Source organism: Glycine max, chromosome 6 (genome assembly GCF_000004515.6).
Source record: "Glycine max cultivar Williams 82 chromosome 6, Glycine_max_v4.0, whole genome shotgun sequence".
NCBI lineage: Eukaryota > Viridiplantae > Streptophyta > Magnoliopsida > Fabales > Fabaceae > Glycine > Glycine max.
The window spans coordinates 46,630,100-46,650,128 of NC_038242.2; the positions used below are offsets into that span (position 1 = coordinate 46,630,100).

The 20,029-nt window shown below is 35.5% G+C and overlaps 3 protein-coding genes and 2 pseudogenes across 3 annotated transcripts; 2 read left to right on the forward strand and 3 right to left on the reverse strand.

The window, feature by feature from the left end:
* LOC100782438 (senescence-specific cysteine protease SAG39-like) overlaps window positions 1–649 on the reverse strand; it is a 67,561-nt pseudogene extending 66,912 nt beyond the window's left edge.
* Window positions 650–4,560: 3,911 nt separating this feature from the next.
* On the reverse strand, window positions 4,561–6,465 carry LOC100819696 (senescence-specific cysteine protease SAG39). The gene is made up of 3 exons (XM_003526181.1): window positions 6,462–6,465; window positions 5,237–5,494; window positions 4,561–5,153 (listed from the first exon to the last, which is right to left on the reverse strand). Exons 1-3 carry the CDS (start codon window positions 6,463–6,465, stop codon window positions 4,561–4,563), a joined length of 855 nt encoding a protein of 284 aa, XP_003526229.1.
* Window positions 6,466–11,448: 4,983 nt separating this feature from the next.
* LOC102666459 (uncharacterized mitochondrial protein AtMg00810-like) lies at window positions 11,449–12,174 on the forward strand. Its single transcript, XM_006582703.1, has one exon. It carries the CDS (start codon window positions 11,449–11,451, stop codon window positions 12,172–12,174), a length of 726 nt encoding a protein of 241 aa, XP_006582766.1.
* A 4,017-nt stretch (window positions 12,175–16,191) lies between these two features.
* LOC113001928 (auxin-induced protein 15A-like) lies at window positions 16,192–16,758 on the reverse strand (annotated as a pseudogene).
* A 716-nt stretch (window positions 16,759–17,474) lies between these two features.
* On the forward strand, window positions 17,475–18,332 carry LOC106799177 (auxin-induced protein 6B-like). The gene is given in 2 exon segments (XM_014777155.3): window positions 17,475–18,084; window positions 18,086–18,332. Coding segments are annotated over 2 exon segments (255 nt in total). The 5' UTR covers window positions 17,475–17,877; the 3' UTR covers window positions 18,134–18,332.
* Window positions 18,333–20,029: the final 1,697 nt, after the last annotated feature.

Below are 20,029 nucleotides of genomic sequence, written 5' to 3' on the forward strand. Positions count from 1 at the left end.
CTTACCACATTGGCCTTGGTCCTTGATGGGTGTCACTGCACCCTTCTGCCTCCAATCCACTGTGGACGGTATTGCAGTCACATTTTCATACTTAAAAGTGGTTGTTCTTGTGATTGAGGAACACATGTGCCCCTTGAATCTATTTCTTGGTGCAATGAACTCCTCATTGGTGAGGTCTGCAAATTGATTGATGCCTAGCGTGTAAGGTTTGTTGGCAGCATTGTTGAAGGCTTCGATGTAATTCACATTTTCCTTAAATATCTTGAAACGCCTTTCCCTTTCCTGAGGGTCCTTATACACTTTGGCATAACGACCCATCCATTCTTCGTGCCTCTCATACATGGATGCATCTTGAAGAGTGCGACATGTGACTTGAAAAGCCAAGAATCCCGAACAGAAAAGCAATGCCAATGAAATTTGATAGAATTGATTTTTGGCAACCATGGTAGCTTAGCTAGTGTAGTGTGACAATAATTGGAACAAGTACTTCAGGCTGGTTAGTGAAATGTGTAAAAGATTTGTTGTTCCGTGCTATTTAGGAATATTTGTGGTCTTTATATAGGCATGTTAACGTTGAATTCTAAATTAGCCATTTCGGGATATTGCTACTATGGACAAATTACTTGTCAAGCGTAGCGTAGAGACTAGAGACTCGATAAGTCGATATATGGTGCCAAAGTAGTTCATTCAAAGGGAGAATGTGCGTATTGGGAAAGTTTAGTATTATAAAAATGGAGGTTTGAATTCTTTAGCAACTTCGTGGAGACAAATTAATAAGTGGAACGTAGATAGTATTTAATTAAGACTACACGTCTCGGTAAAACGGAGCATAACATGAAAACAACAACGTAGTTAATTAATCAAGATAGATTTGCTCCTATAACTAGTTAATTAATTAACAAGTCATGCTTATTTTTACTGCATTAACAAGTGTTGCTAAAGTCACAACTTATGCCTTCTAAATTAAGTAGAGGGAGGTATTATTTTTTGACGCATGGATGTTCAACTGATTGAGAGTTGCACATGCTAAAAACATTTTTCCTTGTAAGTGTTTATAGTCATAAAGGGATGTTAATTAAACCCTTAGATGTCAACAAGAAAATCATTAATTGTCATCAAATTCGGACGCCCTTTTTACGCTACAGCTGATCAAATTATGATTATATATATATATATATATATATATATATATATATATATATATATATATATATATATATATATATATATATATATATATATATATATAAACACATATGCATGTATTCGTGTGTATGAAATGAAGATGCAATAACATCAACACTGGCATGCAAAAATGAAATAAATATTTGAAGATGTACAGTGAAAAAAATACAGTGGAAAACAAAAAGATTTTGCATGCATTTAACAGGGGAATGAAGTTTGGTGATCGATCTAAGTCCAATACTTACACTCGTGTTTATATTCTTTTTTATGAGTACTTATCTATTTATTTTTTTTCCGGGTTAGAGACATAAGATATGCTGCAACTCATTCAAGTGGAGACTAATCTCACTTGTAGCGGATGACTATTACTGATTCAAGAGAATTTTGTACATGCCAAAAATTAAATACGAGTTCTTATATTTAATAGATCATTATGTTATATGTAAATGCACTGAAACCTCATGTGTGTTATTTATTTGTTTATATTTTAATTTCAGTTAAAAAATAATCTCTAAAATATTAATTCGTTACATTTGTTATATGACAAAAATCTTATATATATATATATACACTACAAGAAACAAGCTCGTTTGCCAGGGGCGGATTCCCTGGGAAAAGAACAAAAAGCCCTGGGAAATGGACGTTTGCCAGGGATTTTGCCAGGGGCTGAATCCCTGGAAAAACGCCCATAGCAAATCAGTTTGCCAGGGATTTCACCCCTGGCAAAAAAACGAGGGGCTGGCCCTGGCAAAATCCCTGGCAAAATCCCTGTCAAAATCCCTGTCTTAGCCCCTGTCTTCTCACTGACGCATCTGCACACTTTTCTGACGCGCTGCTGTACTGACACAAGTCAAATCATACAGTGCCAGGGGTTTTGCCAGGGGCAAACCCCTGTGAAACGGTATATATTTTTTTTAAAAAAAAAATTTTAATAAATAATTTATTGTAATAAAAATCATTTTAATTAAAAAAAATTATTTAAAATAATTAAAAAAATCATTTTTTTTTAAAAAATTGTTTTTGAAATATAATTAATTGTTTTAAAAATCATTTTAATTAATAAAAATTATATAAAATAATTAAAAAAATCGTTTTATTTTTTCAAAATTGTTTTTGAAATATAATTAATTGTTTAAAAATTATTTAAAATAATAAAAAAATCTTTTTTTTTTGTAAATAACCAATTTTCTATAATAATTAACAAAATGCTATGTATTTTTGTGCATTCTAGTATAACAATAAGTACACATAATCCACAAATCTACCTAAAAAGCATATATTCAACAACATGCATATATTCTATTTTGTTAAAAAATAAAAAAACATGCATATATATTCCATAAATAATTTGAATATTCAACAACATGCATATATTCAATAACATCCAACATCATCATCAACATATATCATTCTATATAACATATTTATTAAAATTTCGAATAAAAACAAAGAAAAAATGTTTTACTCTAATTAAACAGTTTTAAAAATAACAGTTTTATTATACATTTTTTTTCTCTAGTTTTAACATTTTTTCTAACTAAACTGTTTTATAAACAGTTTTAAAAATGTTAACATCATATATTATATATAAACAGTTTTATAAACAGTTTTATTAAACAGATCATGCAAAATTAAACAGTTTTATTAAACAAAAAAATTATACAGTTTCTAATTAAACAGTTTTATTAACAACAAAATTCGAAATATATATAAACATCATATATTATAACACATCATGCAAGTAGAAACATCATATTTTCTTTGACAGATCATGCAAAATTATAACATCATATATATAAACATCATATATCTAAAATTATAAGTAGAAAAATTACTAACTTGTTGAAGCTTGAGAGAACAAATTCAGAGAGCAAGGAGCAGCAGGAGGAGGCAAATTTGGACACTGATACAATAAAAAATATTTATGTTAATAAGTAGTAACAAATAAAAACAGAAAAATATAATAAGTGAAAAGAGTGTTACCAAATTATAGAACAAGTGTATGAACTGAATGATAATGGACTGAAAATGAACTGGTGAGGATGGAAATGGAAACCGAAAATTTTTCTAAGTTTCAAAAACACAACACTGAGCATGAGGATAAACACACGGTTTGGCTATATAGTGTAAAAAAACCCAGGGAATAACTCACGGAATGCCCCTCGCAAAACAACAGAGTCAAAGGCTAACCTCCTAGCTTCAGCTATATGAGCAGAACGGTGCAGCTAGGAAAGCAGGGATTCCTTTTTGCCAGGGGCTGCAAGCCATTTCCGAGGGGTAACACCCCTGTCACGTCTGGGCCGCACAGCTTTTTGCAGTGCATGGTCATGTCGTGTTGACTTATGGGAAGATTCCGTCAGCTTTACAGAAAACGAGGGCATACCCGTGTGTTTGGCCGTGTGAAAACAACATGCTGTTTTAAAATTCATTTCCCGCTCTTTTTTTTGCCAAGGCTTTTGTATTTTTGCGAGGGACAAACCCCTGTGTAAATGTAAGTGGTCTCAGCCTTCTCAAATGTCATTTTGCCAGGGGTTTCCTTGGCTTAGTCCCTGGGAAATTTGCCAGGGGTTAATGTCCCTGTCAAAAATCCCTGGCAAATGGGCATATTTCTTGTAGTGATATATATATATATATATATATATATATATATATATATATATATATATATATATATATATATATATATATATATAATTATTTTATTATAATTTTCATATGAAGTTTTTAATTTTATAAATCTTACTTACATTCCTCAATTAATTTTTTTTATTTGAATTAATGCTATAATTTTGACACTTCTTAGTTAAGTGTGATTATTCATAAGTGAGTGATATTTTTCTTTATATTATTATATTATTAGTATAAAATTAATATATATCGACTTTATGAATGATTAAATTTGGTCGTAAAATTACTCACCACTTTAGTGAGATCTTTCTTTCACTCTTTCTAGCCAGGTTCTTAATCTACAAAATTAAAATTCACAATTTCACTTACAAAACTAAGTCTAGTACTACGGATCAACCACTTGTTATTGAATTCCAAAACACAAGATAGAATGACGGGAAAGACCTGCATTTTTGTAAGAAAGAACACTGTCTAAAGTGAGAGGCAATGAAGGAAGAGATTATTGCACTACACTTGTTAAATTAAATAGATACATAAAGTATATACGCACCTCCATAAAATCATTAGAAGTCTATTCACATCATAAAGTAAAAATCAAACTCGTTATGCGTGTATCGGTGTGTGACTGTATATATATATCATAAGTAATGACCATGACTAATTTTTCATTTAATAATAATTGATAGGCACAATGATTCATACACTGTTATATGCACAACTGAAACTTAAAAAGATATGCAGAACTGTTTATGCAGTAGGGTAAGATGCCAGCATAGCTATGCCACAGATTCCTTCCACAGCTTTCACACCCCTCTGCATCATAGTGTAGCCTTCTTCACCCCACTCGGTTCCCCATGAGTTCTTAACCAACCAATACTTAGTTCCTTCATTGTTTTCACCATATCCCACAGCAGTGACACCGTGATCTAACTCAGTTCCACATGAACCAGTGAAAATACCGCTCTTGTAAAATTGAAAATCAGCACCACGGGCATCAATGGCTACAGAAACTGGTTGATTTGCTACAGCTTTTTGCAGTGCCTTCTCATTGTTAATAGGGACATCTTCATAGCCAGTGATGGTAGTAGCGTGGACCGCTTCTTCCTTTATATTGCATTTTCCATCAACACCCTTATAAGGGTAACTGGCTTCAGTGTTAATTCCATGATTTTGAATGATGAATTTGAAAGCACCATCCATATAACCACCCTCGCAACCATGGTCTGTACCCTTTGTGTCACAATCAACAACTTCCTGTTCTGAGAGAGAGACCAATTTTCCTGTACTTATCTTGTGAATTCCTTCAGTTGCTGCAATAGCAGAAAACGCCCAACAACATCCTACAAGATAAATTTATTGTTAGATAATCATTCAATTTAATTAGACTTGGGAATGCCAATGAATAATCAAGCACTTAAATTACCACATGAGCCTTGGTTCTTGATGGGTGTAACTGCTCCTTTCTGTCTCCAATCTATTGAGTCTGGTAGCACAGTCACATTTTCATACTTAAAAGTGGTTGTTCTTGTGTTTGAGAAACGCATGTGCCCATTGAATCTATTTCTTGGCACAATGAACTCCTCGCTGGTGAGGTCTGCAAATTGATTAATGCCTAGCTTGTAAGGTTTATTGGCAGCATTGTTGAAGGCTTCAATGTAATTCACATTTTCCTTCTCTTCGACTTCAACAAAGTCTCATTCTCATTTGGTGACAAAGTAGTCTCATTTTGAGGTTGGGTATAACCTTTCTCTACAATCTCTCAAGCATCTTGAGAACCTAACAAGGCTTTCATGCGATGACACCAATTATCATAATTCTCTTTGGTAAGACGAGGGAATTAAAACATACTCAAGCCATTGTTGTCATCTCTCAACTCACAAAGTATTTCTCTCTCAACACTCTAGAACTCAAGCTCTGATACCACTTTGTTGGAAGAAGAAGATTTTATTTTTTTGCCACACCAAATACAAGAGTATGATCCCCTATTTATACTAGAATAGAGTGACCATTTGACTAATCACATAAATGCTTACTACCTTATTCCAAGATACTAAATGCTAATGGAAAACCTTGACTTAGTAACTTACAACTTTTAACTTAGAAAATTGCACAATTATAAGACTCATAATTATAAGCTTAGAAACTTGCTATTATTAATTTTCTAATCAATATCTAACAATTATATATCTTCGGTTAAATTATTACTCCCTCCCATTCTATCATCACTGCAAAATCATTATCATTGTCTAGGGTTCATCAACTCTTTCATTTTCCTAAAGAAGCAGCCATGGAGTCGTTACTACTATGGTATGGCCATGGAGTTGTCACTACTATGGTATTGCCATGAAGTTAGTACTACGTAACATGGTATTGCCCATAAATTCGCAACAATAATAGAAGGGATTGCCATTTTCGGTTGTCATAAAATAAGAACTCTGATCCACACAGTTTCGAACTATTCTTCTTGCATGGTATGGTCATATTTAGTTTCATTTTATTTATTAGACCGAAGGTACGTTGTGTGCTTCGGACCTTGCATGCTAAAAATTTTAATTTGATAAAAATAATTATAATTAGAATACATTTTAACTTTTTCTGCCAAATTATTTTAACTATCCTTGGTCCGAGGGAAAATACTTCTGCTATACCCATTTGTTTACCATTATTGATTTGAAATTTATCAACTTATTGTTGAAATATAAACTTGATTTGGGCCTAAATTAATTATTTGGTTCCTTGAACTTAGTTATTTTGGGCTTAAGTAATTATGGGTCATGTTTCTAGAGAATTCTTGTAATGTTTGGAGTGTCTAGATATTTCTTATGGTTGTAATATTCTCTAGAATACTCTTTGGATCTCTAGAGTTGAGAACTCTCTAGAATTAGTGTGTCTAGAGTTCTCCTTAGAGTAGTATAAATAGAAATGTAATCCTACACATTTGTATCAAGCAAAAATACAAAGTTCTCTCCTCCATAAAGAATTCTCCTTCCTATCAAGTTTCTATTCAAAGTCTCCAATATTCCTAAACACTTTTCCTAAACATAAAAAGCCTTATTTCCAACAAAGTGGTATCAGAGCTTCAAGATCCTCAAAAGATGGCGAATGGAGGTTTTCCTTTCCAAATGCCGATGCTCGCAAAGAACAACTATGATAATTGGAGTATCAAGATGAAGGCACTACTAGGAGCTCAAGATGTGTGGGATATCGTAGAGAATGGCTTCGAGGAGCAAGATGAAGCCTTGCTAAGGCAAGGTGTAAAGGAGACGTTGAAGGAGTCAAGAAAGAGAGACAAGAAAGCTCTCTTTCTCATTTATCAATCGGTGGATGAAGATACATTTGAGAAGATATCCATCGCAACGACGGCCAAAGAAGCATGGGATAAGCTTCAAACTTGCAACAAAGGAGTTGAGCAGGTAAAAAAGATTCGTCTTCAAACTCTTAGAGGTGACTTTGAGCGTTTGTTTATAGAGGAGTCCCAGTCAATTTATGATTATTTTTCTCGAGTATTGGCCGTAGTCAATCAACTTAAAAGAAATGGTGAAGATGTTGATGAGGTGAAGGTCATGGAAAAAATACTTCGAACTTTAAATCCAAGTTTTGACTTCATTGTTACCAACATTGAAGAAAACAAGGATTTAAAGACCATGACTATTGAGCAACTCATGGGTTCCTTACAAGCATACGAAGAAAAACAAAAGAGAAAAATTAAACAAAAGGAGGCTACGGAGCAACTACTACAACTCAACGTAAAGGAAGCAAACTATGCAAATTACAAGAGCCAAAGAGGACGAGGTCGCGGCCAAGATCGTGGACGTGGACGAGGACATGGAGGAGAAGGAAGAGGTGGTTACAACAACCACTCCAACAAATTCAACAATGGAGAAAGAAGTTGGAATCCACAAGTAACAAGAGGTCGTGGAAGAGGAAATTCATGGTCGAGGTATGACAAATCACAAATCAAGTGCTTCAATTGCAACAAGATTGGTCACTATGCATCCGAGTGTAGATTCTCGAAGAAGGTTGAAGAGAAAGCTAACTTTGTAGAAGAAAAAGGTGGAGAAGAAGAAACTTTGCTACTCGCGGGCCAAAACAAATTTGAAGAGAAAAGAAACAAGTGGTACCTCGACACCGGCGCAAACAACCACATGTGCGGCGATAAAAGCATGTTCGTGGAGATCAATGAAGTGGCAACTGGTGATGTCTCATTTGGAGACGACTCAAAGATACCAGTCAAAGGCAAAGGTAAAATTCTCATACGTTTGAAGAATGGGAGTCATCAATTCATATCCAATGTCTACTATGTGCCTAACATGAAGAATAATATTTTGAGCTTGGGACAATTATTAGAGAAAGGCTATGACATCCATTTGAAAGAACATAGTCTTTTCTTAAGAGATTGTAGACATAACTTGATTGCTAAGGTGCCTATGTCAAAGAATAGAATGTTCCTCTTGAACATTCAAAATGATGTGGCAAAGTGTCTCAAGGCTTGCTATACCGACTCTTCGTGGCTATGGCATCTACGGTTCAGGCACCTCAACTTCGACGGTCTAGAACGTTTAGCGAAGAAGGAGATGGTGAGAGGCTTGCCTAGCATCAACCACCCAGACCAACTTTGCGAAGGATGTCTAATTGGGAAGCAATTTCGTAAAAGTTTTCCAAAGGAATCAACAACAAGAGCAACAAAGCCGCTAGAGCAAATACACACCGATGTCTGTGGACCAATCAAACCCAATTCATTTGGTAAGAATAAGTACTTTCTCCTCTTTATTGATGATTATTCTAGAAAAACCTGGGTTTATTTCTTGAAGGAGAAATCAGAAGTGTTTGAAAACTTTAAGAAGTTCAAAGCCCTCGTGGAGAAAGAAAGTGGTCTTTCCATCAAGGCCATGAGATCTGATCGAGGAGGAGAGTTCACTTCAAATAAGTTCAACAAATATTGTGAAGACCATGGGAGCTAAGACTGCCAAAGAAGCGTGGAACACATTACAAGAGGAGTTTCAAGGAAGTGTTAAGGTACGTGCCGTTAAACTTCAATCTCTAAGAAGAGATTTTGAACTATTGAAGATGAAGGAGTCTGAGACAGTTAAAGATTACTATTCTAAAGTTAAAGAAATAGTTAATCAAATGAGAGATTTTGGGGAAGATATTCTTGACAAGAAAATTGTTGAGAAAATTCTAATTACTATGCCCCAAAAGTTTGACCCAATCGTGACAACGATTGAGGAAACCAAAGATCTGTCCACTCTATCAGAGATAGAACTTGTGGGCTCTCTTGAAGCATATGAGCAAAGACTGTATAGGCATAAAGAAGATACACTTGAAAATGCCTTCCAGTCAAAGTTTAAATTTCAGCCCCAAAACAAAGAAAATGGAGGAAAGAAAAATTATGGAGAAACTTCCAGAAGAAGAGAAGGTTCTAGGAATTTCCTTAAGAACAAAACAGATAAAAATTCTCCATGCAATATATGCAAAAGGCAAGGCCACGCAGAGAAAAATTGTTGGTTCCGTAATATGCCACAATGCAACCATTGCAAGAAGTTCGGGCACGTAGAGAAAAATTGTTGCAACAAAAATAGGCATCAAGCCAATATCGCAGAGGAGCATGATCAAGAACAATCTATGTTCTATGCCACTCAAGACTCAATAAAAGAAAAGGGAGGAAGCTGGTACTTGGATAATGGATGTAGCAATGACATGGCCAAGGATGAGACTATTTTCAAAAGCATTGATGAGTCTATCAAAGTCAAAGTTTGACTGGGAAATGGAAGTGTGGTTGAATCAAAAGGCAAAGGCACTGTCATGGTGGAGACAGATAAAGGTATGCGACTCATCCATGATGTCTTACTAGTTCCCAGCCTAAAAGAAAATCTTCTAAGCATTGGCCAAATGATGGATTGAGGCTACACACTTCACTTTGAAGGAGGTGTATGCAAAATCTTAGACAACAAAAATAAAAGGTCTGAGATAGCCCAAGTAAAGATGAATAAGAGCAATAGAAGCTTCCCTCTAAATTTAAAATATGCAACAAACATTGCCATGAAGGTACAAGTTGATGATTCATGGCTATGGCATCGAAGATTTGGCCACTTCAACACACATGCCTTGAAGTTGTTACATGAGAAAAACATGATGAGAGATCTTCCAAGCATAAAGGAGAACAATGAAGTGTGTGAAGGATGTCTTCTTGGTAAGCAACACCAATTTCCTTTCTCAGCAAGCGGAGCATGGAGAGAGAAAGATCTATTGGAGCTGATACATACAGACGTCTGTGGACCAATGAGGACGCCATCACATGACAACAACAGGTACTTCATACTCTTCATTGATGACTTCTCTAGAATGAAATGGGTATATTTTCTAAAAGAAAAATCAGAAGTCTTTGGAGTATTCAAAAAGTTCAAGGCCCTTCCTGAAAATCGAAGTGGAAAACGGATAAAAGTACTAAGAAGTGATGGCGGCAAAAAGTACACCTCTCGCGAGTTTAAAAGATTTTGTGAGGATGAAGGCATTGAGCGACAACTTATAGTCTCATATTCTCCTCAACAAAATGGAGTGTCCGAGAGAAATAATCGCAGAGTTATGGAAATAGCTAGATCAATTCTCAAGGAGAAGGGACTACCTAACACATTCTGGGCTGAAGCAGTCTACACTGCTGTTTACATACTCAACAGATGTCCAACTAAGTCTGTAAAAGACAAGACTCCAATTGAAGCTTGGAACGGGAAGAAGCCATCAGCAAAGCACTTATGGGTCTTTGGATCTATATGCTACATTCATATTCTAGACGTGAAGAGGCACAAGCTTGAAGACAAGACTATACGAGGTATCTTCCTTGGGTATAGCAATATCTCTAAGGGCTACCGTGTCTACAACTTGCAAACTAAGAAACTCGTCATCAGTCAAGATGTTGAAGTTGATGAGTATGCTTCTTGGAATTGGGATGAAGAAAAAGTGGAGAAGAACGTTCTTATACCCGCTCAACTACCTCAAGAAGAAGCTGAGGAAGAAGACCTAGGTGAACCACCTTCACCTCCACCACAACAACAAGATCAAGAACTATCATCACCAGAGTCTACTCCAAGACGAGTAAGATCTTTGGTGGACATATATGAAACCTGTAACTTGGCCATACTTGAACCTGGAAGCTTTAAAAAAGCGTCAAAGCAAGAAGTATGGGTCAAGGCAATGGAAGAAGAGATATAGATGATCGAGAAAAACAACACATGGGAGTTAGTAAATCGTCCCCATGGAAAAGATATCATTGGGGTTAAGTGGGTCTATAAGACAAAGCTCAACCCTGATGGCACCATACAGAAACACAAGGCGAGGCTAGTAGCTAAGGGTTACTCACAGCAACCCGAAATTGACTACAATGAGACATTTGCACTAGTAGCTCATCTTGATACCATAAGAGCTCTAATAGCTCTTGCGTCACAAAAAGGATGGAGTATCCATCAACTAGATGTCAAATTCGCCTTCCTTAATGGCGTACTTGGAGAAGAGATCTATGTGGAGCAGCCATAAGGATTCGTGTCTGAAGGCAAAGAAAGCAAAGTGTTAAGATTAAGAAAAGCACTCTACGGTTTGAAGCAAGCACCTCGAGCATGGTATAGCAGAATTGATCAGTATTTCATGGATCGAGGATTCAGGAGGAGCAAGAGTGAGCCTACACTTTACATCAAGTCTCAAGGTCAGTACACTCTCTTACTCTCTCTATATGTAGATGATCTTATCTACACGAGAAACAATACTAAGATAATGATGGAGTTTAAAGAAGATATGATGAAGACCTTTGAGATGAGCGACCTGGGTTTGATGAGTTACTTCCTCGGCATAGAGATAAGTCAGAGAAATGAAGGGATATTCATCTCGCAAAAGAAATACACAGAAGGCTTACTTAAGAAATTCAAGATGTATGGTTGCAAACCTGTTGCTACTCCAGTCATAACAAATGAGAAACTACAGAAGAATGATGGAGCACCAGAAGCTGATGCATCCAAATACCGAAGTGTAATTGGAAGCCTCCTATATTTGACAGCTACACAACCTGACATAATGTATGCCATAAGTCTTCTATCAAGATTCATGCAAAGCCCAAGTCAAATACACTTTGGAGCAGGAAAAAGAATTTTGAGGTATCTACAAGGAACAAAAGAGTTCGGTATATGGTATACTACCAAAACCAACTCAAAATTACTTGGCTACACCGACAATGATTGGGCAGGTTCGACAGATGACATGAAGAGTACCTCTAGCTATGCTTTCTCACTAGGATCGGGAATGTTCTCTTGGTGTTCGGGAATGTTTCTCCCCAACATACACTGCAAGATAGCCCTTTGGAACTTGTACAGATTTTGAAGCTGCTTGGCTAGCGGTGAATGATGCCTGTCAAACAACAGGTAAATGGAAACCCATTCTATTTTGCTTGATTGAAGGAAGAAGAACAATCTCTAATTTGAAAAGAATGATCCAAAATGTCGAAGCTTGAGGAATGCAATGGCTTGTGTTATTTGTGTTAACTGAAGACCGAGAATTGTGTATATATAGTTTGTAAGATTCTTTGGAAACCCAATTCCCAGAGAAAGTGACTGTCAATGGATGGAGGGCATACGCATGAGATATCACACGGTGTTGTCTTCAGTCCAACTATAAAGGATAAGTTGTGAAGACTTGCGAAACCCCACCTTATCAAACATTAAGTGGCCAGCATAAAGCCTCCACATGTAACCAAATCTCGATATGGTTTAACAGATAACACATAGTATCATTGTCAAATTTAAGTTGTTGATATGTATCAGCATGATCAGACTATCAGCTATGCATTAATTGCCATAATTTTGTTGGAGATACAGGGCAACCTTGATAAGGTTGTTAATTACTAAACTGACCTATTGTATTTCAATATGTGTCCATGATCTGAACAAGAAATCCACAACACTTTTTTGTCCTGAAACAGTTTTCGCCACTTGTTGCCACATTTTTCTATAACATGTGCTTCTTTATTTCTCTCTTTAAGCACCACGATTTAATTATATATCTTCGGTTGAATTATTACTCCCTCCCACTCTATCATCACTGCAAAATCATTATCGTTGTCCAAAGGTTCATCATTTTCCTAAACAAGCAGCCATGGAGTTGTTACTACTATGGTATTGCCATGGAATTATAACTACGTACCATGGTATTGCCCCAAATTTCACAGCAATAACAGAACAGATCGCCAACTTTTGGTGGACATAAAATAAGAACTCCGATCCACACAGTTTCAAACTATTCTTCTTGCATGGTATGGTCATATATAGTTTCATTTTATTTGGTAGACCGAAGTTATGGAAAAAGCATTGGTTCCTCCACTTCTCCCTATATAGGGTTAGTGAAAAGGGGCCATACCATTGGTGAATATCATACAATAGAAAGTTTTTGTCACTGTGACACCCTCTACCCCTCACATATATACTAATAAAGGAATAAAATTCAAATATTAATTAAAAGTATTTTTAAAACATTTTTTTTTTCGAAACAAGTCTTTCAAAGGGGAAAAAGGCTCACATTCATTTTCTTCTACATCATATTCAAACTTGTCCAAATAAATAATAAAGTAATCTCGACTCAAACAAGGTCGTCTAAACTTCATACAATTAATATAGAACTTATATCCTAATGTCACATCCTATCAGAGCGTTGTATTCCCGTATCCTCTAGCATGAGGTTCTTCATAGTCATCCACCTATTCATCTGCTCCCCCGAACACAAGTTCAAGATCATCACAGGATCCAAACACAACAACACACAGGGAGTGAGTTATCACATTCCTAGCTAATAGAGAAACAAGACAATTAAATATACATATTATATAAATGAGATACCACTTGCTTAAACATAGCTCACGTAATTTCACCACTTTGTCATTCAAAATTCACTTTTCAATCATAAATCACATTACACAAGAATCTCACACTCTGATCAAGATATAATAACACATCAACTTCATAATAAACAATTAGCAAGCGTATGCAACAGTTATGTTAAGACTCAATCCTATATGCAATGTGGTACCATGTCAGTGAAAAAACACCCTGGGGCGCTTAGGAGTACATAACAAGACACACCACACAATAGGTTTGTCAGGTCACTCTCACTAAATAAGATCATAGGGAGACCAGTCAGGGTCACGATGTTTTGCCAGAATGCTCTAACCATATGGGATCAGCATAGGCTTAAAGGAGCACTCAAACTCGATGACCCCCAAGGCCTACACTCCGAAGAGTCCGTCAGGGTCTCTCCCTCCTGATTCAGGTCCAACCCTAAAATAATTTTACATGCAGACACTGCTCATGAATTATACAATACCCACGATCTCACACTCATGTTTTAAACACGTTCAACACAATTGCGCTACGATTTAACACTGGTTCCTAAATAGGAAACCTACATTTTCTCTTTAACACTGCGCATCAACGCTTTTTTCTCAAGATAACACTGGTCGGGTTATTGTACAATTCATAGCTTACAACACAAGTAATTTCACATCAAGTGTTAACTACATACTTATCCACAACTAAAACTCATTTACAATTTCACATCTCATGGTATCACAATCCACCATCACATGTTTACACGTATCTCACAAATTAACATATGTTCAACTTTACACTTATACTCAATCTCAATAACAATATTATAATCTCAAAGCAACATGTTATTCCACAATTTATCACATATTCCATTTATAAACACTGCTCATGAATTACACAATACCACGACCTCACACTCATGTTTCAAACACGTTTAACACATTGCGCTATAATTTAACACTGGTTCTTAACTAGGAACCTACACTTTCTCTTTAACACTGCGCATAAACACTGGTTGGGTTATCGTATAATTCATAGCTCACAATATAATTAATGTAACATCAAGTGTTAAACACATCCACTTATTCACAATCAAATATCATGCCCACACTTTAACATCTCATAACGTCATATCAATCATCTCATAACATTCCTAATGATATTCATAAGGTACAACATACACATGTTCATCAAATTTAACCATAATATTCTCAAACTCCAACACTTAATAATTTTTTGAATCATACTATAATAACTCTACAATATTATTTACCTAAATTATTAATATAAATAAATATATAACTACTTCTATATATATAAACTAGCATACATCATATTGGATCACAAATTTCAAAGTAAGCTTTCAATGCACAAATTCTAAATAATTATATGAACACTTTGATCAATTTCAATTATGATATTAATTTTTAAATTATATAAAAAAAACCTAGAAAGCAAGAAAATAAAATACAAAATCAATATCTCACTCTAAATTTCTCCTTACTTTATTTCATCAATTCATGTTAATTAGAAAAATGCTCGATTTATAGGGTTCACACTCGACACAACAGCATATCAATTTCACAACAATTGGTTTGTCAAACATATATAATTCACACTTATAATTATAAGGATAGAATAAAAAAATGACGGAAACACCCAAAAACCCATTCCAATTGATACTCTAAGGATCCCTACGCATGTTCTCACTAATCCCCAATTGTGAATAACTCATCCCTTACCTCTAAGCGGACGCACGTGTCTTTCGATAGCGATAGCGGCATCTCTAGCGGTTCCCTAAGATTCCTCCAGTTTTTCCTTCGACTGCTCCAATAAAGTTCCTAAACGTCAGAGAAACGGAGAAAGGATTGAAGCCTCCATTTGGACTATCTTCATGCGATTCCTTTTCCTCCCTCCACGAACATTATCTCAGAAATCCCAACGGTAAAAGCTTGAATTTCGAACAACATATCCAAATTTCATGACAATCCAACAGTTAACAAAATCGGGATCGTAGTTTTACCAAAACAGCTCTGGGTTTCTACGGGAAAGAAAAAGGCTATAATGCGAAGGATATTTCTCTCAGCTCAGACATGATATCAAATTTCCCAATGGTGAGATTTCTCGGAATTGTGTTGCGAACATGGTGTTTAAATTTCACGACGATCCAATAGTGAATGAGTCCGAGATCGTAATTTTTCTGAGATGGGTTTAGTGGCCTGTGGGAAAAAGGGAGGGTTTTGGGAGAAGAAAAGAGAAAAAAATGAAATTGATAGGCAGAGAAGGCTGAGGAGTCAGTCTGAAAACTGACCTAGCATGTTGCTATTTATTCACGACCTATTATTTACTCTATTTATTTATTATTATTATTTTATAAAATAAAAACTCTATTTTATGCTCCATCAAATTAATAATAAAATACTCTTTTTATTTTCTTTCAAACCATTATTTTATTAGTAGAATACATTTTAACTTTTTCTGCCAAATTATTTTAACTATCCTTGGTCGGAGGGAAAATACTTCTGCTATACACTTCCTGGAAATCATTTGTGTACCATTACTGATTTGAAATTTATCAACTTCTAACAGAATATTGATACCTGGCTCATACAGAGAGAAGGGAAGATTGAAACAAATAAACATAAAGTATAGAGATCGAAGCTGCCTGAGTTGCTGAATTCATTGAAATTAATCAAAAGAATAAAATATTATGTTTGTATTTCCTCTCTCTTGAGAAAGGGGGATCTGTACACTTAGAGAAGACGCCTATTATACAAAATGTCTCCTCTAATCTATGTCAGTCTCCTATACTGTGAGATTTCTGCTCAATTCAAGCAAGAAGTTATACGTTGGAAGACATCTTCACTGCAAGGAATTGTGAGGCCACCCATGGGATGATCATATCCAAACTCTTCCTCAGCTTGACTCAACAAGTCCTGAAATGAAGGTTGGTTCAAGTATGATACGGGAATAACAAACCGCTTCAATTTCTCTCCGACATAGACTGCAAGATAGCCTTTAGGTGCGTCCACTGCCTTTGATGCTTTGTGATGCCAGGTAAACGAAAACCCATTGTTGTATTGATGTGAGAAGAGAATGGTTAAAGAGAAGTGTTGAGAATTTTGAATTTCAAACACTTTATGATGTGAATGATTTGTGTTGGTCCTCAATGCCTGCGGCCATGAATATTTATATAGACATAAGGATATGCATGGAAGCATTAGTTGGGCACTTGAATTATTGGTGATGCGGGGACATCAGCTAGGAGTCAAGGGACCAAATGAGAGACATGGCATATGGGGTGTTGTCTTAGAGGACTTTCTTAAGAATCAACGTAACAAGTGATTGTAGATAACATGTGTCCCACCTTCATTTGATCTTGTATACAGAAGCTTAATCAGCGTGGTGGGGGCCAGAAATTTCATTTATGCAAATTTCATGCAGTACTGCTACTTAGAATTTGACGTACAGAAAAATAATGTGGTTCAGGATGCCTGGTGATATGATCATGCACTCAGTGTTAGTTGTCATCTTATCAACACAGTTTCAGAGCTATCAACTCCGATACGACAGCTCCATATGCCCTTGTTTTTTCCAAAAGTTGTTTTGACGTGTGTAACACCACCTTATCAAACAATGGCCAACATAAAGCCTCCACTTGTAACCAAATGAGACGTGCCTAAGTGTATCCTCGCATATTTTAGTGCATTAATCGGTATTCCACACTTTTGCAGGCATGCTTTGGACATGTTTTCTTCATGTTATGCAGGAGTACAACTGGAAGGTATTTTTTGACTGATGATTTATAAGGCAACACACATAGATAGCGAGAGATCATAGGCCATTATATTTCTGAGGTTTGACATTATACATCTGTTTTATTTCAAGCGGATTCACACCAGAAAATTAGATATTATTATCTTAACTACTATAACATGCAACGATAATTCTGGATAAAGTCCTCCAAGGCAACACCATATGTCCCTGTCTCCTGTCGGTCCCATCACTTATCTCATTGCCTTCCCCCCACAATAATTCATGTAGCCAACTGTTTGTTACAAATTCTTTCATCTATATATATTCATGGTTGCAAGGTTTTACCACAACAAAAATCGTTCACATCCTAAAGGATTCACAGTTCAAAAATTTCGTCTTCAATTTACAAGTGGCTTTGGACACTCTTTCCCTAATTTCAACACATACAACAATGGGTTTTCGTTTGCCTGGTATCAGAAAGGCATCAGTTTCTGAAATCCAAGCATCTTCGAAAGCCGTGGATGTGGAAAAGGGCTACCTTGCAGTCTATGTCGGAGAGAAAATGAGGCGGTTTGTGATCCCCATATCTTACTTGAACAAACCCTCATTCCAGGACTTGTTAAGTCAGGCTGAGGAAGAGTTTGGATATCATCATCCCAACCGTGGCCTCACAATTCCTTGCAGTGAAGATGTCTTCCAACATATAACTTCTTTCTTGAATTAATAAATGTCAATCTAGGAGGCTGCATAGATTAGCAAAGACATTTTGTACGATAGGCGTCTTCTCAACTTGTAAAGATCTCCCTTTTTTGAGAAAGAGGGAAAACAAAGATTATAGAATGACAAAAGTCAGTATTTCATTATTTGTTTTGGTGTAATGACAATGAATTCAACTACTCAAAGCAACTCCTCTGTGTTTTCTGTTATCTTTTTACAATGTTCACTTTACCCTGTATGATCAAGGTTGGTTTCTGTAAAAAAAAAATACTTTAATTTGTTCCGATAAATTTTACAACGGAAATATAACACATGATTCCTAGCAAGGGTAGGGCAAAAATATTTTAGGACCATGAGAAAGATAAATTAATTTGGGAAAAGTAAAAATATATTTCATTAAAATTTTGGTGCAAAGGCAGGTGTAAAATAACAATGGGCTTAACATCCACCCACATGTTTGGTGAGAACATTTCTTATTTTAAGTAGTAATCACATTGAAAGTTAGTAAACAGTCACATAACCCCTCAAAACATCGTGTGTTCATGCTTTGATCACGACACTTTAAATTTGATATGACGCTTTAAAGTGCAAGGCCAAGAGGTGATGTTTGGATTAGGGTGGGAATGAAGAGATAAGAGAAAATTGTGTATTCTTCACACGGAATTCATGTCTTTTACACTCTACTTGAGTTTTACAATTATCTTCTATTTTCCTCCTCTAAATCAAACACATCCGAAGTATCTTAGAAGTGTAAACAAGACCGTTAAACGGCTTGTAAAAAAATGATCATTTTGAATTGAGATTATCTCTGGTAATTCAGAGATAACTTCTTACTAGCTATTCGCTCCATGCTTGGAACCCTAGGTTCTTATCAAAGAATGACAATATTTGTGGTGAATCCTCTTCAACCTATCAATCCTTTTGGGATTGTGGTTTTGTTCTTCCATTCTCCTCTTAATACAATTTTTTTTCTTTTCAATTTCTTGAATATCATCTATCCTAAACGAGAACATGTATGCACATGCCTCTTTCAAGTAGTCATGTCATCACTAAATAACTTTTAATCATAATCATCAATACGGTGAGATTATATGACCAAGATTTGTAGCTCCCATATTCTTAAAGTATTGACCGATAGATTATTATATTGATTGACCATTGCAACTCCTAAATCTACTGATTCCTTAACCGATATATCAACACTTTAATTTCATTCGAAATTCTATCATGCTTTAATGAAAATCGTTATAGGTGTTATATCAAAAGGCCAACTGGTATAAATTATTTGGAACCACGGGCCACGATAAGTCGAAGAGAAACAATGAGCTGAGTTGAGATGGTACTTCAATTTATACAGCTCACAGTTTAAAATGTACTGTTGGACATTTTAGTGTAACTGATCTCTTTATTATGTTAAAATAAGAGTGCACGCTTGTTTTAATGTAATAACGAGATGTTCGGTTTAGGCAAATTTTGGAAGTTACATGGAAGTTACTAAAACTTCCATCAACGGTTGGAAGTTACATGGAAGTTACTAAAACTTCCATCAACGGCAATTTTTAAAAATAAATAACTTCCATCAACCGCCAAAAACTACCTTTTCTTTGATCATAAATAATCATTCTGGTTCAGAAAGCATAACGGGTGACAAAACATACAAGACCAAAACAAAACTCTTGAATTATAATCTTCTGATTTTATCCGATTGAACAATTTTGGTTGAACCCGAAAATTTGATTCAATTTGAAAGTGTTATACACGACTTCAGATTTATCCAATATCATCTCGATTTTCAAATTAACCAACAAAAGATTGAATCAAATCTTTCGAGATGACGAATAATAGTTCGAAGATGACAAGCAAGTTTGCGAAGTTGGACAAGTTTG